This window comes from Podarcis cretensis, assembly GCF_951804945.1.
Source record: "Podarcis cretensis genome assembly, chromosome: 9".
In the NCBI taxonomy this organism is placed as follows: domain Eukaryota; kingdom Metazoa; phylum Chordata; class Lepidosauria; order Squamata; family Lacertidae; genus Podarcis; species Podarcis cretensis.
Genome location: NC_137178.1, coordinates 59,366,225 through 59,386,764, shown reverse-complemented (window position 1 = coordinate 59,386,764; position 20,540 = coordinate 59,366,225). Strand labels below are relative to the sequence as shown.

The following is a 20,540-nucleotide window of genomic DNA, read 5'->3' as shown; positions in this document are numbered from 1 at the left end:
ATATTTCTTAAACCTACAACAGTCTCAATTCTACACAGGAACATAGACCCTGGGTGAGTGCCTGGAATTTTGCAGAGAGCGGGGGGTGTGGCACACAACTTTTGTAACAATACAGTTATTACACTAATGCAATCACAGTAATATTATTCTATGCTCCTTGTAATTTAGAAAAGCGAAAGAAGAACAGTTACGTTGACCAAGGGCAGGAAAGAGCACCGTGTGTGGCACCAATACATGAAGTAAGTGAAACTACAAACTGAAGTTTGAGAGAGAGTTTGATGCGGAGAAGTCATTTTTCCAAATGTCCATCCACGGTGTTCTGCACAGCAATGGTGAAGTGGGCAGGGGGAGACTAGGCTTCATACATTAATTGAGGAAAACACAGGAAAAGAAGTGTTGGCTCAACTGCGGCACGAATAATTCCAGCAAGGCTCTGGGTGCCTGCGATCTGTTCTACAGCACCACTAACTTAAGCAAAATAGTGCCACTGTATTCTGCTCTGGTCAGACCTCACCTGGAGTACTGTGTCCAGTTGTAACTGGCTGACTGACCGAACCCAAAGGGTGCTCATCAATGGTTCCTCTTCATCCTGGAGAAGAGTGACTAGTGGGGTGCCACAGGGTTCTGTCTTGGGCCCGGTCTTATTCAACATCTTTATCAACGACTTGGATGATGGACTCAAGGGCATCCTGATCAAATTTGCAGATGACACCAAACTGGGAGGGGTGGCTAACACCCCAGAGGACAGGATCACACTTCAAAACGACCTTGACAGATTAGAGAACTGGGCCAAAACAAACAAGATGAATTTTAACAGGGAGAAATGTAAAGTATTGCACTTGGGCAAAAAAAATGAGAGGCACAAATACAAGATGGGTGACACCTGGCTTGAGAGCAGTACATGTGAAAAGGATCTAGGAGTCTTGGTTGACCACAAACTTGACATGAGCCAACAGTGTGACGCGGCAGCTAAAAAAGCCAATGCAATTCTGGGCTGCATCAATAGGAGTATAGCATCTAGATCAAGGGAAGTAATAGTGCCACTGTATTCTGCTCTGGTCAGACCTCACCTGGAGTACTGTGTCCAGTTCTGGGCACCACAGTTCAAGAAGGACACTGACAAACTGGAATGTGTCCAGAGGAGGGCAACCAAAATGGTCAAAGGCCTGGAAACGATGCCTTATGAGGAACGGCTAAGGGAGCTGGGCATGTTTAGCCTGGAGAAGAGGAGGTTAAGGGGTGATATGATAGCCATGTTCAAATATATAAAAGGATGTCACATAGAGGAGGGAGAAAGGTTGTTTTCTGCTGCTCCAGAGAAGCGGACACGGAGCAATGGATCCAAACTACAAGAAAGAAGATTCCACCTAAACATTAGGAAGAACTTCCTGACAGTAAGAGCTGTTCGACAGTGGAATTTGCTGCCAAGGAGTGTGGTGGAGTCTCCTTCTTTGGAGGTCTTTAAGCAGAGGCTTGACAACCATATGTCTGGAGTGCTCTGATGGTGTTTCCTGCTTGGCAGGGGGTTGGACTCGATGGCCCTTGTGGTCTCTTCCAACTCTATGATTCTATGATTCTATGATTCAAAACTAAAAAGGAACTCAATGGGAATTGCCTCTTATTCTGGCACACAAAGACAGCTCCTGCAAAAAATTGCTTTACGCAGTATTAGTCAATCCAAACCACTGTGCCAGAAGCCATGAAATCACTCCTTAAAAAAAACGAAAGAGCTTAGCGCCTGAGCACAGCTGCATTAGCAATTGAATCGAGTAATGTTATGAAAAACAGAAGTGTTGCTTTAAACCCAAAAAGAAGAACGGCTACTCAAAAATGGTTTTCACACTTTCAGATCTATGGCATACGTCCTTTTACCCAGTCTGTTACTATAATACGCACATTCCTTTCCAAGTCACCATGTACACATATTTTTGTTGAAGACAGATTTGATGAGAAACTCGTGTATTATGTACTGAGATATCTGGACTATAGAATGGAACGTAATAGTAAGAGCCATCCCTTGAACTTTCCCTTACACTGAAAAGTTTTAACAGAAGCAAGTTGCAGGTGTATTAAACCTGGCTGCATATACTTTGGCCAGCCTTCAATTAGTCTGAGCACCCACAAACCCAAACTGGCTTTCTTTCAGCAGGGAAAAGAGCTTCAAAATACCACTCTCCATTTTAATCTTTCTTCAGGTCCCTCCAGATTTCCCTCATGCACACCAGTTGCAAATAAGACATCGCTTTCCATCTCTCAGTGCAGTGAAAACAAAGCACGATCGGGTCTAATTGGGGGTATATATATATTTTTTTAAGCCTCTAACAATGAAACAGGAAGCGCATATATCACACAAACAAATGAGAACATCAATGAGAAGCAAACCACAAAATAAGCACAAGTTAATATAGTTTTAATATAAATTACTCTGCAATTGTTAAAGTCATAGATCATTTGAACTTGGGGTTACAAGTGACGTACTTTTTTGAGGCCTACATTTGAGACAGCAAATATGCCTTTTCTTTCTGGTAACACTATCACAATCATACAACGGAGGGAGGAACATCTCTTACATGCCCATAATAGCTGTATGGATACTTTAATCACCCCAGCATCATAACCTCTGGAACGTTCTTTCTCAACAGGATTCAGTCTGCCCCTCATTTTGTCCTCAGGGTTCAAGAATATGAAATCTATGAGCCTTACATGGAAGGGGAGAATTTATCCATACCTAGATGCCACACGCACGAGTTTTGCTGAGAAAATCAACCAGTTTAAAACCAGACATGCGCCATTTTTTACTGGGGTGAGGCACATGTTGCTATTTTCTAACTAGCAAAGTACAAAATGGTAAGTTGCTTTTAATACTGTGAAGGTAGGTAAAGGTAAAGGACCCCCGGACAGTTCAGTTCAGTCAAAGGCAACTATGGGATGTGGCGCTCATCTCCGCTTTTCCGAGGGAGCTGGCGTTTGTCCACAGACAGCTTTCTGGGTCATGCGGCCAGCATGGCTTGCTTCTGGTGCAACAGGACACCGTGACAGGTGGCAGAGCACACAGAAACGCCATTTACCTTCCCGCCACAGCGGTACCTACTTATTTACTTGCACTGGTGTGCTTTTCAACTGCTAGGTTGGCAGGAGCTGGGACAGTGCAATGGGAGCTTACCCCGTCGCACGGACTTGAACTGCCCACATTCCAATCGGCAAGCCCAAGAGGCTCAGTGGTTTAGACCACAGCGCCACCCGCAACCCGACTGTGAAGGAAAGATAAGTGACAGATGCCACTGATTGTGCACACAGCCCCACCCAATTCTGCTCCAGACAGGAAAGGGTGGGGTTTTTACAGGTTTGACCCTGCATGACTCCAATTACCTCAGCAATGCAATGGTCAAACCACTTCCCAGACATGCCCCTGGGAAAGGGGAAGGCAACCGAACACAATTGCCAAGATGCTCTCTGTCCACCTCTGCACTTAAATGATAGGGTTTGCTTGTCAAGGTTGCCAGATGGCTGACTGAGGAACACTAGATCCCTGGCAAGCAGGATTCACAAGAGGCGATCACACTCACGCCAGAGTGCAACGGAACAATCTCCACCAGGGTAAGTCAGGTCTGTGAACCTCATTGGTCAGACAAAGGGTATTTGCAAGCAAGCAAGGCATTTTCCCCCTCTTCTTTTGTACTAAAGGTCCACAAATTGGTTAGACTGGGATTAATAGGGCAACATGAGCTGAGCGGTAACTTAATTCCCTGTTAATTAAGCACTTTTCTACCAAAGGCACTATTAGCCAAGGACGAAATGTACGACTAGTTTTCAAATATAGTTTTCAGTTCGTCATGCACGTATTTGGTAACACGGGGAAGTACAGTGAAGAACACATCCATATGGACTTTTATATCCAACCCTTCTTCCAAGGAGCTCAAAGTGGCATACATGACTTTTTCCTTACAACAACTTTATGAGGTAGGTTAGAGAGCTGTGAGAACTATGAAGTTCACTGGATGACCATGGCCCTTAGGTCACTCTCAGCCACCCTAATCTACCTCAAAAATAGGCCTGCCACTAGGTTTGAGGAGATCCTGTGAGGTACTAGGGACACGGGTGGCACTGTGGTCTAAACCACTAAGCCTCTTGGGCTTGCCGAACAGAAGATCAGCGCTTCAAATCCCTGCAATGGGGTGAACTCCCGTTGCTCTGTCCCAGCTTCTGCCAACTTAGCAGTTCAAAAGCACAGCAGTGCAAGTAGAGAAATAGGTACCGCTGCGACATGAAGGTAAACAGCATTTCCAGGTGCTCTGGTTTCCATCACAATGTTCTGCTGTGCCAGAAGTGGTTTAACCATGCTGGCCGCATGACATGGAAAGCCATATGTGGACAAATGCTGGCTCCTTCGGCCTGAAAGTCCTCGGCCTATAGTCGCCTTTGACTGGACTTAACCATCCAGGGATCCTTTAAAAGGTAAAGGTAAAGGACCCCTGACAGTTAAGTCCAGTCGCGAACGACTCTGGGGTTGTGGCGCTCATCTTGCCTTACTGGCTGAGGGAGCCGACGTTTGTCCACAGACAGTTTTTTTGGGTCATGTGGCCAGCATGACTAAGTCTCTTCTGGTGAAACCAGTGCATGGAAACGCCGTTTACCTGAAAAAGGAACACGACAAGGTTGCCCCCTATCCCCTCTGTTATTTATTTCTGTTCTGGAGGTGCTTTTGAACATGATTAGGGAAGACCGGTTGGTACAAGGAATACAGGTCGGAGTGAAACAATTTAAATTGAAAGCTTTTGCAGATGATTTGGTTTTAACACTACAGGAGCCAGAATCTAGTACGAAGAGAGTGTTAGAATTAATTTATGAATTTGGTCAGGTAGCGGGGTTCAAACTGAACAAGAAAAAAACCAAGGTTTTGGAGAAAAATCTGACACCTTTGGAAATAGATGGGTTTCAGAAAGAGACAGAGTTAAATGTTGTTAAACATGTAAAATACCTAGGGGTAAACTTGTCTGCCAAAAATTTGAATCTATTTAAAGATAATTATGAAAAATGCTGGTCAGAAATTAAGAAAGATTTAGAGATCTGGTCAAGATTGAAACTTTCCTTGTTGGGTCGAATTGCAGCTATAAAGATGAATGTATTGCCGAAGATGTTATTTTTGTTTCAGACCCTACAGATCGTGGACAGAGTGGAGTGTTTTGGGAAGTGGCAGAAAGATATTTCTAGGTTTGTCTGGCAGGGCAAAAAGCCCCGAATAAAATTTAAAATATTAACGGATGCAAAAGAGAGAGGGGGGTTTGCCCTGCCAGATTTAAGGTTATATTATGAAGCTGTGGCTTTCTGCTGGATGAAAGATTGGTTACTCCTTGAGAACACTGACGTCCTAGATCTGGAAGGGTATAATAATGTTTTGGATGGCATGCATATTTGTGGTACGATAAGGTAAAGGTTCATAAAATGTTTAAAAACCATATTGTCAGGAAAGCTATATTTATGGTCTGGACAAAATACAAAGACTTATTGGAAGGTAAGACCCCGAGGTGGTTATCACCAGCGGAGACCAAGGTTCGAAAAAAACCCAATATGGAGGCCGGATGGCCGAAATACTGGGAAATAATAGAAAAAATTGGAGATAATTGGAGGCTGCAGAGCTTTGAAAAATTAAAGAATAGGGTGCAAGACTGGTTTCATTATGCTCAAATTCAAGAGGTTTTTAAGTCAGACAAAAAAATAGGATTCCAGGTGGAAAAATCGAAATTAGAGACAGAACTGTTAGAACCTAAGACCAAGGCGCTTTCGAGAATGTATAACTTGCTGCTTAAATGGAACACCCAGGATGAGATAGTCAAATCAGCCATGATAAAATGGGCTCAGGATATTGGGTACAACATTATGTTAGAAGACTGGGAAAGGTTATGGACCACTGGAATGAAATTCACGGCATGTAATGCCCTGAAGGAAAATATTATGAAAATGATATATAGGTGGTACATGACCCCAGTCAAACTTGCAAAAATATATCATCGGTCTGATAATAAATGTTGGAAATGTAAGGAGGCTGAAGGGACATTCTTTCATCTTTGGTGGACTTGTCCAAAAGTGAAGGCCTTCTGGGAAATGATCTATAATGAGTTAAAAAAGGTGTTTAGGTACACCTTCCCTAAGAAACCAGAGGCCTTCCTCCTGGGCATTGTGGACCAAAAGGTGTTAAAGAAGGATAGAACTTTTTTTATGTATGCAACTACAGCAGCAAGAATACTCATTGCAAAATATTGGAAGATACAAGACCTTCCCACGCTGGAAGAGTGGCAGACGCAGTTGATGGACTATAGGGAACTGGCTGAAATGACTGGCAGAATCTGAGATCTGGGAGAAGAGACAATGGAAGAGGACTGGAAGAAATTTAAGGACTATTTACAAAAACATTATAAGTTGTATGAATGTTAAGAATCTGCATGACTTGGAAATTTTAGCTCCTGCAATTAGATTAGGAAAATAGAAAGTTAAGTTATAAGTAAGAAAAAGTTGAAATTTAAAGTTATTTTATGTATTATCTTAAGGTATAAATATTTGACAAAAGGTACTTTAAATTTAGAAGTAAAACACTCTGAAAGATATAAATAAGATACGAAACAAGGTAATAATTTGCTGATATGTTTATTGTAAAGAACGCAGAGTGAGGGAGATGTGGGGAAGTCCAGTTAGTAACCTAAAAATGTATTTTGAAAGTTGGATTGTTTTTCTTTCTTTCTTTTTTCTGGTTTGTCCTTCTTTTTCTTTTCTGTAAACTGAAAATGTAATAAAAATTTTAATAAAAAAAAAAAAAGGAAACGCCGTTTACCTTCCCGCCGGAGCGGTACCTATTTATCTACTTGCACTTTGACATGCTTTCGAACTGCTAAGTTGGCAGGAGCTGGGACAGAGCAACAGGAGCTCACCCTGTAGCGGGGATTCAAACAACCAACCTTCTGATCGGCAAGCCCTAGGCTCAGTGGTTTAGACCACAGCACCACCCGCATCCCTCCAGGGGTCCTTTACCTTTTACCTTTTACCTTTTACCCTTTACCCTCATACCTGTGAAGTAGCACCCTGCCATTACACTCCCACAATTGAACTATTGAACCTGCATGTTAGGGGCAGGTAGCGTCAGAGATATTCCACTTTAGCTGCTTGGCCCTGTCCTCATTCCACATACAGAAATTAACTAGACTGGAAGTTAAATCTTAACTCACTAGTGGTGATGGAGTAGCATCTTCCACAACACCCAAGACAGCAAGCGAAGGGGGTGGGATGGAAAATGTCATGTGGCATACATAGCTCTGTCCTTGAAAAGAGAGGAGATGCCCAGGGGGCTTAGGAGAAACAGCAAGGGGGCTGTGCTTTCTGCTACCATCCAGCGTTTACCTCCTGTAATGGTTTCCCCACTTTGCCTAACAGTAGGGCCGGCTCTGATCTCCCAGTCCAGGCATAGGCAAACTCCGTCCCTCCAGATGTTTTGGAACTACAATTCCCACCATCCCTATCTAACAGGACCAGTGGTCAGTGGGAACTGTAGTCTCAAAACATCAGGAGGGCTGGAGTTTGCCTATGCCTGTCCCAGTCTAATGAGCAGACTAGAAGTTAATTGTGCGCAAGATATTGCACTTCTTGAATGTTCTGGTGCAGTTGTCACTGAAAATAAATTTTGAAGTACATTTTAGAGTACACATAATAACTTTTGTGAGTAATATTCAGAGTAGACTACTCTGAGTACAACTTACTTTAACAAAAAGTTTTAATCTCAATAAATGAATGACTTGCAGAATAATGTAGATAGGTTTTGCCCCACAAAACTCAATGTGACCCTTGAGAGCGGAGTCAGCCTTTACCTGCAAGTCCCCATCCTGTAATCTACTTCTGGCGGCCCCTGTTAAATATGACAGAACTTTGGAAATGGTCATGTATTAACACAAAACAAAGCATCCTGGTGGACTCTCTGTTCACACTAAGGCCAATTTCTTGAGCTGTGAAGAATGCTTGCTAGGCAACAGCAGAAGCCTGCATGTTAAATAATATTGGCTGATATTTGAGAGTCTCCCTCGTCCATTCCACAAAGAGGTATATTACATCAAGAATGGCAGCGTTCCCACCAGATGTGCATGTATACTTTGGAGGACGCTTGGACAACCCACCATGACCATCCAGTTCCTAAGCATGCAACACATTTGATGACGAGCCTCAGTTGTTTGCTTTGGCTACACTTGTTTAAGTTGGAGGTGCTCCACACAAGAAGTTTCCTTTGGCTTGAGGTTGGATGACTCCTAACAGCAGGTCTGTACTATAATGTCTGGAAAAGTAACTTTTCTTCCTAGGAAGTCATAGCACAATGTGCTTTTTAGCACATCCGAGGGGGCCATCTAGGCAGCTGGCGAAACATTCCCAAAGCCAGGTCAACAAACCAAACTCGACAAAAAGCAAACGAACAAAAAATGGTTGTGTGAATCTTCCTCAAATCTATCTCCAAAGGATAGATAACTTGAACGCTATAGCTATTATTACGAGGACTTCACAAAAAGAACTTAAAACTCATAGTTCAAGGTGCAGTTTTACTTACTCACACAGCAGAACACCGTTTTCTAATCCAGACCGAAAATCTTTATCACCAAAGGTTCTCCCCGTAACTTGCTGTAAAAGAAGGAGGTGGGGATTAGTCCATCAAATTTTAGGGTTTGGGACGGTTTTCTGAACAAAAACAAACTTCATCATAAAGCACCCCAGCTCAGTATTTTCTGGCACTTCTGAAACAGCCTTAGTCACAGCCTAGAAATTTATTTTCAGCTTATACACTGTATCCCATGTAAGACTTCAGTGGGTCTACTACTCTGAATATGAATTAATTGGATACAGTCTTATCACTTTAGGAAAACTGACCTAACACTTCATTCAAATTTACGCCATCATTTGGTAAAGCCTAAAACTGTCACTATCAATGGTCAACTGCAAAGCTGTATTCAGGCAATTTATAATTATTATATACAATCCCCAAAATACTGATATGCTGAGAAGTACCAACTCATGATACATTTTGACACATTTAATGAAGTAGGTAGGCTCTTTCCTATGTTTGTTGTTGTTGTTGTTAATTAAATTTGTATATACCACCCTTCAGTTGAAGATCCCAGGTCTACAAAAGGGACTGAGAGCATGTTCATACCACTTTTTGGGGATTTTTACTTTGAATAAGTTCTCAAAGGGCTATCTGTGCCCAAATAAATCATATACAGTTGTTACACAAGGTATTGGAAAATACAAACCAGGAAGCCCCATTTCTGAGAAAACTATAAAAAATAAATTTTACTTTGTAGAGGTAGTTAAAGCGTGGGTATGACTCAATGAACTTTTCCCCTCAGAAATTTCCAGTGCTTTACATTTCACATATAATTTTTTTCCCATTTCACAAGTTCATTGGCAAAAATGAATGGACACCAAACACAAATAAATACAACTGGACAAACGTGGCCATTTCCATGTATTTAGCTTTGCTTACTAAAGCTAAGTGAAATAAGGATGATAATTACATCATTCTCCAGACCAGGAGTGGGGAAACTGTGGTTCGGCAACATTTGGAGGGGCCCAAACTCTCATCATCCCCAACCCTTTGCAATGGTGGTTGGGAATTATGGAAGTTTGATTCCAGCAACTTCCAGAGAGTCACAGGTTCCCCACTCCTGCTCTAGGGCTGCTGAAAATTCCCTGATGCAAACTGAAACCTTTCCAAAGCAAATGACCCCAAATCTAAATCTATTTGAATCGAGTTAGCCACAAATTATTCAGGTCCACTTTCCCAATGGTCAGAGAGCAGAAGCATCCATTCCACACACACACACAACATCTTTAAATGATGCTACACTGCAAAGGCACCTACAGCACTTTTGTACTCCATCCCTCCTATGCTTAACACACAGGGTGATATTTTGGGGAGAGCTGCAGGATGCAGAGCTGACAATTTATTCAATCATTTGTGCAGTGCAGTACCAGGGGCAGAAACGAGAAGCCTTCTGCCCAAATTCCTAGCTGAAGCAAGCATTGCCTTTGCAGCCTCTTTAAGAGCACACAGAACCTCACAAGCATATCTCATTCTCTACTGATGCTTGAGCTATTTGCCAAGCCTTTGATAAGATTTATAAAACGTAGAAAAACAGGAAGAGGCTGCTTTTCATGTGATACCATGATTAAAATCAAAGAACCAAAGCTCAATGTAATTTGTCATCTACACACGTACAACAAACGGTATGATTTCATCATCTTTGTTATATTTTCCTCTTTAAAGAGGTTGTGTTCAGTCTTAGCAATGGAATGATTCTATTGCTGTTAGTTGACATACATGAAATGTGTGTTTACCAAGGAAAACAAGGACATGTGAGCACGGAGAGACTAAACTCAGTCGAATGCAGGGGTGAGGACCTTCAGCCTAAAGAGGAGCAGAGTATGGCCTGCATCAAACCTGCCAGAATGAATGGGAGATAAGTAAACAAGATAGTGAAGCTCTTCAGATTCAGGCTTGGAATCAAGAAATCCCAATTCAAAATCAGAGGCAAATTTTACACACCCCAAACATCTTCTCTGGCTCATAAGAAAATCCTGAGTGGGAAAAGAATTTCCAACCTCAGCCCGCCACCACTGCTGCCTGTCCCTACTATACATCTCAATCTCCCCAAGCGGTGCAGCAATAAAACTGCCAGCACATTCACAAAGCTAAGCAGGGTCCGGTATGGTTTCATATTGGATGGGAGACCAACGCGTGTTGAGATTCCTGCATTGCAGGCAGCTGGCCTAGATGACCCTCAGGGTCCCTTCCAACTCTACAATTCTATGAAAGGGAAGAGTGGAGGTGGAGACAACTTGCAATGCAGGAATCCTGCCAGACAGCCAGACACACTAACTGACCCATTGTGCCACGGGGGGCTTCCCTTCTGTTTATGACCAAAGGAGCACCAAAACTGTATTGAAGGGAAGGGGAAATTGTTCCTTTCTTGCTGGCTAACAGAGTGATAGGGTGTGGGGAAACTATGGAGGATCCCATGGGAAAACTACATTTCCTATCTTTCTTCTTCTTTGGAGATCACTCATACCCAAGTAAGATTGTCTTCCATGAACATGGTTTTAACAGTGAGTCCGTAAGTGACTGCGGAGGCCAATTCTGGATCCACAAGTCCTTCCACAGTGGGGACATAGGTTTCCTGGCGGGTGTTGATCATGGTGAGGGTTTGCCAAGCGTGCCTTCCTCTTAGCACGCTTCTCCCTTTCATCCTGAGTTCAACATCATACAGTGGTGCCTCAGGTTACATACACTTCAGGTTACAGACGCTTCAGGTTACAGACTCCGCTAACCCAGAAATAGTACCTTGGGTTAAGAACTTTGCTTCAGGATGAGAACAGAAATCGTGCTCCAGCAGCGCGGCGGCAGCAGGAGGCCCCATTAGCTAAAGTGGTGCTTCAGGTTATGAACAGTTTCAGGTTAAGAACAGACCTCCGGAGCGAATTAAGTACAGTGGTACCTCGGGACGCAAACGGTATCCGTTCCGGAGCCCCGTTCGCATCCTGAATGGAACATAAGACGCGACAGTGCATCTGCGCATGCACGGGTCACGTTTTGCCACTTCTGCGCATGCGCGCGACACCGTTTTGAGCGTCTGCGCATGCGCGAGTGGCGAAACCCGGAAGTAACGCGCTCCGTTACTTCCGGGCTGCCACGGAGCGCGACCCGAAAGCACTCAACCTGAAGCACATTCAACCTGAGGTATGACTGTACTTAACCCGAGGTACCACTGTACTTCCCACCATCACCACTGAGTGGAAGAGTGGAGAATGTTTGAGGATTGGCAGTCTGGGAGACATCCTTCCTTGTCCTAGGTTTGACGCATGGATTCCCCCACGCACACCCAGTTTCTTTTTTCCTGGGACTGAAGTGAGAGCCAAAGAGCTCACTTATCTGTGTTCTTTTAAAATTACATATTTTTAAAACGGATACCTTTCTAAATTTGCCCCATTACTCACTTGAATCAGCTTCCAGCAACAACAAAAACCACTAATACAATAAAAACAATAAAGTTATACATAATACGACGCAGATAGCTATATCAATAAGCCAGATCAACGCCAAAAGCCAGACCGCTAAACAAAGCCATATTACCACAATTGTTGTCAGTATGCATCAGTTCATATTACTGAGGCTTGACATGATCCACTGCATTAGCCTAACAAGCCCCAGGTGTCAGAACAGCTTAAGGAAGGGAGGGGAAAAGCAAAAGGTTACAAATAACTAAGCAGATGCTGTCCCCAGGTGAAATTTTTCCTATCCCGCAACATATTGGAAGCCAACTGACTGGGCAGTGCCAAAGCTTAATGAGACCTTGGCTTGCTCCTGGAGGCAATTATTTGGTTTCTACATGAGATGGATAGCAAGCGAGGAAGGAAGGGGATTGCATTATGTGAAACACAGCCATGAAGAGATCGTTTGTCCTAGAAAGGATATGGGGGATTGTGCTTGATAAAAACAGCCATTTATCTGCTCATTTGCACTAAATAGGTCCCATACGGCTCTGTTTAGAGCAAAACAGTCAAAACAGATGCATTTTGGCCTCAAGCAAAGATGGCTTTTTCGTTAGAGAATACTACAGTAGAGTAAAATAGCTCCACAGATTATCTTGAAGACATTGAGAGGTTGAAATCCACAGATTTCTCGGTTTAACCCTAGAGTACGCCTGGGCAGCCGGGAGCCTGAAAGGGCCCTGAAACTCTTCCATTTTATTCAACCAAACTACTATGAAGTAAGTGGTTCATAGACTGCAGCATAAATTTCTGCTGGAGAACAGCTTTGAGAATTGGGTTGCTTGCCACACAAAATTAGTCCATTTATAGGGGGGAAAGTAAGCTTCCACAGAAGATCACATTATTTGTCCCTGCTCCATTTCACCCCCTCTCCCATAAAGCCATCTGACAAGATGAACATGTAACAAGTAGATGAAATACACCATTACAGTATTTCAGATTCCTGAGGGGCCCTTCCTCTAACCAGTATCGCTGAATCACAATCGCTTGGTTGTAATTTGGCGGTAAATACTTGGTGGTAATTTGCAATAAAGGAGCATGTTTTTGGTACTTATTGTATGCCATTACCACAAACCTCTTGTGTGATCTTTTGGAAACCACTTTGGTTTCATTCTCTAAAATGGAATGAATTATTCCTTTATTCTACCCTTGCTTGACTCGAATTCTCTGGGCCAGAATACTAATTATGTTGCTGTTTTCATTCAGTGCAATATTTTCTTTCAGAAACACCCAGGGGGGACAATCTGGATCAGGACCTGGGAGATTTTTGCAGGGGAGGGTAAAAATCGGGCTTAGTCAATGTTGTGCCTTCAAAAAAAATAAAATTGGACTACATTTCCCATCATGCCCAACCACTGGCCATGCTTGCTGGGTGTGGTGAGTGTTGGAGTCCAACAACACTGTGAGGGAACCACATTGGAAAGCCTTGTTATAAACCAGGGGTCAGCAACGTTTTTTGTGATCGGGCCGGTCCATTTCCCGGCAGACCTCTCGGTGGGCCAGAGTATGCGCGCCCATGCGTGCACTCAAACTATTTCCGGCGCTCTTCACAGAATCCCCACACCGATCCACAGAATGGCCATGGGCCGGTTCCAGGAAGTTCATGGGCCGGAACCAGCCCATGGGCCTTAGGTTGCCGACCTCTGTTATAAACAGTGCTTTAAGACCAGTGGTGTAGCATGGGGGTGCAGGGGGGGCCAGCCGCACCGGGCGCAACATCTGGGGGTTAGGGTTAAAGGTAAAGGTAAAGGTACCCCTGCCCGTACGGGCCAGTCTTGACAGACTCTGGGGTTGTGCGCCCATCTCACTTAAGAGGCCAGGGGCCAGCGCTGTCCGGAGACACTTCCGGGTCACGTGGCCAGCGTGACAAAGCTGCATCTGGCGAGCCAGAGCTGCACACGGAAACGCTGTTTACCTTCCCGCTGGTAAGCGGTCCCTATTTATCTACTTGCACCCGGGGGTGCTTTCGAACTGCTAGGTTGGCAGGCGCTGGGACCGAGCAGCGGGAGCGCACCCCGCCGCAGGGATTCGAACCGCCGACCTTTCGATCGGCAAGTCCTAGGCGCTGAGGCTTTAACCCACAGCGCCACCTGCGTCCCTTTTGGGGTTAGGGGGCGCAAATCCACGGGTTAGGAGGCGCAAATCCACGGGTTAGGGGGCGCAAATTACTTGCCTTGCCCCGGGTGCTGACAACCCATGCTACGCCACTGTTTAAGACTCAGGAACGAAAAGGCCTTAGGAAGTAAAAAGATTTCTGCCTTTCCAGAAGAATTTCAAGTTCAGCACCAAGCAAGAACACCACAGACTGAACAAGGTCCTCTCTCAGGTCCTCACCCACCTGATGGCAGGGGGGGGTCTGAAGCAGGGTCTCCAAGGGGTATCTGAATATATAGGAAAGCTCATGTGTTTTGAAGAAAAAGCAAGCTTCCAGCTCCTCTGGCTGTAGGGATATACAGAATGTTCCTTTTTAACCAGGCCTTTGGTTGATCTGATGTCCTTTTAAAATGTGTTTTAGTGGGGGAGGGTATTGGGCTGCTGTTTTTATTTTTATTAAGTATTTTGTGGTTTTATATTTTGATTTTATTCTGTGACCACCCTGAGACCCCCAGGTATAGGGCGGTATATAAATTCAATAATAATAATAATAATAATAATAATAATAATAATACTCCCTTTTATTTGTAAAAGCAATAAAGTTCCACGATTTCACCGTAAATGTGCCTTTCTTTCTTTCTTTCTTTCTTTCTTTCTTTCTTTCTTTCCTGTTTTTCTATCCTGTTGCTATACATAGTTTTTGTGTAAAGTTTTTCAGCAAGGGCCATTTCCCACACTTTATTGTACCAATTTTACCAAAGAAATTCCACTCAAACCCTTCCAAATTCTTGCTGCTACCAGTAAATATCCAACTAATGGCCCTGTTATTTTCCTTTCCTTTTATACTATGGTTCTCACTATACTTCTTTATTTTTGTGCTTAAAACTTAACTCCAAGGGACAGAAGTTACACAAGTCAAATAAAGTGATTTAAAAAAATAAACAAACCATGGCGAGCTTTTGTTTTCAGGTTCTGCCATGGTTCATCTCAAAACATCCCCCCTCTTAGGGTTGAAGCACATGGTTCACAATATGGAAATTCTCGGCTCACTCTGCCCTCTCTGCGTATCGGAGATATGGAGCAACAAAGCAAACCACATTTTTGCCCTGAAAAATGTGAGAACAGATCACATAAATTAAGCATAGAAGAGCCTGCCTGCGCCACCCATATCACGCAGAAGGCCATCTTTACATCATCTGCAGACAGAAGAGCATAAACTGGTCCTCAGGCTAAGAAATATATAGTAATGCTTGCAATTTCTTTTTCATCTGCATTCTTGCTCCCTCTGAAATCTGTTTGCAATAGCAAACAGTATACTTAGCTTTCAGTGGCCAACGTATACAGAGAAGGCTTTAGCCATCAGAAAAGTAAGTCTGAAAGCAATTACCTTGCTGGTGGTTCCTTTTGAGCACAAATTTACACACCGATGCAATAATTGGAAATAATATTTTTTTTAAAAAAAAATTGATCTGTCGACAGCACCTATCTGTGACAAACAATGCAATTCTAGATGAAATGGAATTACTAATCAATTTCTACATAAACAGAGCTGGGGTGAAAACCCACATTAATTTATTTCTGGAACATCCAATAAGATTGTAATGCGGTAAAGTGGCAATTGGTCTGTTGCTTTTGTTTTTCCCTGCTGCTCCAGATACAGGAGAGGTTTTGTTCACAGGGCATGTGGCGGGGAGATGCTGGCTCAAACAATAACCGGCTCTTTTTTTATTGTTAGAACACCTGCTGCCTCTGACAGCACAAACTCATCCATTATGCAATGTCCATGTGGCGATGGGACCGCAAGCAGTAATTCTGAAACAGAGTGTCAATGCGAAGAAATAAAAAGGGTAATTTCTCACTTGGCTTTTATGCATGCAATCTCTCCTTCCTTGACTGTTTATATTGCTGCTGTTGCTGCTGCTTCTTGTGTGTATATAACAATTTGTGATCAGCATCAAGGAGAGAGAGAGAGAGAGAGAATGCCAAGTACCTTCTCTTTGTCTTCCTTTCTTAATTATTATTTTTTATTTCCTTCCTTTTTTTTTGTAAGGGAAGATACAATCCATGATCTATTTAAATCAGTTACTGCAGCTTCCACTATGCTCAGTGCTGGATCAAGACCCACGCCAAAGTTTGAAAGTAACAATTATGGTTTCTTTTTTTAAAATTCAGGCTAATGTTTTATTATTATTATTATTATTATTATTATTATTATCATTTATATGCTGGAAGCCGCCCAGTGTGGCTGGGGCAAACCAGTCAGATGAGCAGGGTATAAATAATAAACAACTTCTTCTTCTTCTTCTTCTTCTTCTTCTTCTTCTTCTTCTTCTTCTGATTTAGGCAGACTTTCAAACTGTTAAGTTGTGGGCAAACAAATCAGACGACACAGCGATTCTTCCAAAGCAGCTCTTTATTTGTAAGCTGGAACAGAACTGACTGAGGAGCTCATGCTTATATAGAGCTCCAGAACAATGTAACTGTTGCCATTTTCTAAAACTATCGAATCACTGAATGTCACTTTCGATCCTTCATTTGCATACAAACTATCCAATCACTGAATGTCACTTTCGATCCTTCATTTGCATACAAACTATCCAATCACTGAACGTCACTTTCGATCCTTCATTTGCATAACTATCTACAGTATCCCCCTGCTGGCTCAGGGTGAGAACTTCAGTACATAACAGAAACAGTTATTCAGCAGGGCACCTGTGGCGAGTACAAATATCCTCTGGGTAATCAAAGGGTAGGGATTGCAGAAAATAGACAAGAACAGCATCCAGACTTAATAAGGATCTAGATCAAAAATATGAATCGTTCTACTCATGGTATTTCTGATCTAGAGTATGTTCAGGGATTATATTTCTTGGAAAGCTGCTTTGGAACTGGACTCAGGGAGAAGGTATGATATCACACTAGACTTTCTGTTACCTCAGATCCAACTTTCTCCACACTCCTCTCTTGCTTCTGAGTTGGCAATGAGAACTGAACACCCATCAGAAGCTTATTATAGTCAAGTAAGACAAGGTGCAAAGTATAAAATACAAATTCAGAACCTGAAAGAAGCCAACTTAATGACAAGCTAAGAACTGACAATCACAGCAGGCCACAAGACTGGACTATGTTCAGATATTCTGCCAACTGCTTGGTAATAAATGTATTGATCCACTAAAGGAAACTACCACCCTTCTAAGAACTACAGTAAAAAATGAAAAATAAAATTCTGACCTGCGGGTCAATCTTGGACCACCAGTGGATCAAATTTGACCTGTGAGACATTTAAAAAAAAAAAAAAAACCACTTCCACCTGCCAATCTGCTGAGATCACTGCAATGTGAGGTGTTGGTTCTTCATTGGCTGCGCTCACCAGGGGTGGGTCTGTTTGAAAGCCCTCTTCAGAGGTTCAAAGAGATACATAGGTCTCTTTGCAAAAGGTCTTTCAACCAGCCCCGCCCCCCACTGCACTTTGAAGTCCCAACAATTGGGACTTCAAAACAAGCCTCATCTGATGTCCTTATGGCTCCACACACCTGTCAAGTTTGGCCCCCTAGGGAGGGTGTGATGTGAGCTTAATGCCTTCAACAAAACAAGAGATTTCTTATTCAGGGATAGCGTTTGCCACAGGTTCATATTTGGCCTTGGAACTTACAGTTGCTGATACCTAATATAGCATGTCCACATTTCTATTAACAGCAACACATTTAACACAATTAAGATAAAATACAGGCGATAGCAGTTTTCATATTTCATCAGGAGGCTTATTATATTTCTTCTCCCTTTCATTAGTACAAAAAAAAAAGGATTTTCATGAAACAAAATCTCTTTGGCCAAAGATTTCGTGCCCTTTCTCCATTTTTTTAAAGCAACTTAAAGCTGCATTTCAAAGACTGCGTTGGTTGTCTTACAATGTAACACTTTTATTTTCATCTTGGTAATTACCAAGGCTGAGAAGATTAAAAAATTGAGACGACAACATGCATTCATCATCTTTGGGTTTTTTTTAAAATCATAATTAGTAAAGGCTGTAAAGTTAAAGATGTGTCATCTGTTTACAAATCTCATCCAAATAACTGTATTTTTAATTTCTCATTCCTTGTCCAGAAGCATACTGGCAGAATATTCAGAGGACTGGAACCCCCAGAAAGCTGTATGTGCTGAGCAGAAACTACCATCTCCAAAACATATTTCTGAAATGAACACTACACAAAGTTTTATGATGTTTTAATCATTTTACTGTACATCACCCTGATATTTTTTATGACCTGGCGGTTTATATTCTTATAAATAAATTAAACATATGTCGTCCTTTCCTCTACAGTTCATGAATGTCCACTCAGTTAGGACAACAGAGTGAATGAGGCGGGAGTCCTTCTTTATCAATTGGCCATTCGTATGAATTTGAACATTTTAAATGGCAACTGCCCTCCGGACGTGCCAGGAGAATTCACTCATTTGGGCACAACATCAAATAGTGTCCTAGACTACCTTCTAGTTTCAGAAGACCTATTTTCAAACTTCTTTTATTTCAAAGTAGACAATGTACAATCCAGTGACCACCTACCTCTAGCGGCCAAGCTAACGCTTGACCGGCACCCGGTTAGCGGTACACACCCAATTCATGTAGGTTTAAATGCTGCAGCTCAAGTAAGAGGCATTAAATGGTCTATGAAACAGGCCCAAAAATATGCAGAATTCTTCCAGAGGAATATCTCCGAATCCCTTATTGTTTCAGTGGCGGAGTTGTCTGAACCAAATAGGATACTGGAGTGGTTCTCCCACTCAGTTCCCTCTGCTGCCCCAGTCTTATACCGGGGAAAATTATGGGACACATCTGAAACCTACTTGAAAACGGATGTTACACAACCGTAGCAAATCCACACATGTATGAGATGTACCATCACTTGCTGAATACTGCCTTCCAGATGTTGATGTTCCCCACAAAGCTCTCAGCACCATTTTTAAGCTATTACAGGCACCAGATGGCCAAGTTTATAGTTTAGTTTGGTTTATAATTATTTACAATTGCTAGATCAAATTTGTGAACTTGACCTAGCAGCCCATTAGCACTTTGCAAAGATGGAAGAAGTCAGCTCTGTAAAGTTCCCTAGAGAAACTTGTACCAGGAGGATCATCCTTCACAGCAGAATAAATCTCACTGGTATTCCCACTCCTTTGTTCTCCTTTCTTTCCAAAATAGGAATAATGCATCACATACATGATACAATGGAACCAAAGTGACATTCGACTTCCCATTCTTAAAAGGCAGTTGTGTGATTCCATGGAATTTTTCTTGAAGTTCAACAATGTACAGTGGTACCTTGGTTCTCAAACTGCACTGCAAGGGGTTGGAGTAGATGACCCCGAGCCCTTTCCAACTCTATAATTCTTTGATTCTATGGTTCCCTGAACACGTAGAGAAATGAAAAGAGCAGAGGAGAGATTGGTTGTGCTCACATTTGTTAAATAAATAAATGCAACATATTGATTGGTCTTCAACCATATGGAGCAAGCAAGGCTTCCTTCCATTTCTAACAATTTGATCGTGAAGTGCTCTAAACGCTGAGGGGGTAGAAGCTTCTTCCTTTCCACAGAAGTTCAAACAAACAGAAAGCAACTCCCATTCATGCAATGGAGAAAGTGCATGAACCAAGAGAAAGTATAGGAATCTGAAGTCTGGGGAAAAGAAATCTCAAAAATCCTGCATTTGTCTAGTCAGCTTTTCCCAGATTAAGTTTATAGCCTTCTCATCCCCATGGAAAATTACAAATGCTAATAAATTTAAGTTTGAGGTTAACACCTGAACTGGAACAGTAGCCCTTCTCTTGACTTTCCTCTGGAAAAAAAACATTGCAAATCTCCCTGAAATATAGATGGTATGTCTTTAAGGAATTCTTTGGGTCGTTCTCAGTCAACATGCCTTTGTTTATGTCAGTGTATTTCCATCCCTTCTGCTTTACTCTGTATTATACAGAATAATCCTAGCAGGAGCTGAAAACATTTTGAGATTTGAACAGCCCAAAGGGTGTTTCAGAAGCAGGCTTAAAAATCTTTTAATGACGGCATAATACGTGAATAGTTTCTGTAATGTTATGTCTCAAATATAAAGGGATGGGGAACAGAAGCAATTTCAGGGGGTGAGTGGAAATTTGTGTCAAGACACCTCACTGGTTTGTCTTTTGTGGAAAAAAAAAATGTTTTTGGTGCCATCTCTCCAAGGACTAAGGGGCTGTGATTTTCTCACAGGGTTAGAGTCCTTGAAAAACAGAGTTGTTGCTTAGAATTATATTTCGAAAGCCGCCAAGAGCAGTCCAGTGCTGCCTGTGGTAAACAATAAACAGCCCAATTTCCCCCCCCCCCTTAAAAAACCC

General features: G+C 42.5%; 1 protein-coding gene across 9 annotated transcripts in view; it reads right to left on the bottom strand.

Annotated features, from left to right (window-relative positions):
* The window catches only part of LIMCH1 (LIM and calponin homology domains 1), a 217,692-nt gene that overhangs the window by 131,385 nt on the left and 65,767 nt on the right, over positions 1-20,540 (bottom strand). For all 9 annotated transcript variants that reach the window (XM_079989583.1, XM_079989578.1, XM_079989581.1 and 6 more), the window contains exon 2: positions 8,579-8,649. In XM_079989583.1, coding sequence (XP_079845709.1) covers positions 8,579-8,649 — 71 coding nt within the window. The remainder of the gene's footprint in view (positions 1-8,578; positions 8,650-20,540) is intronic.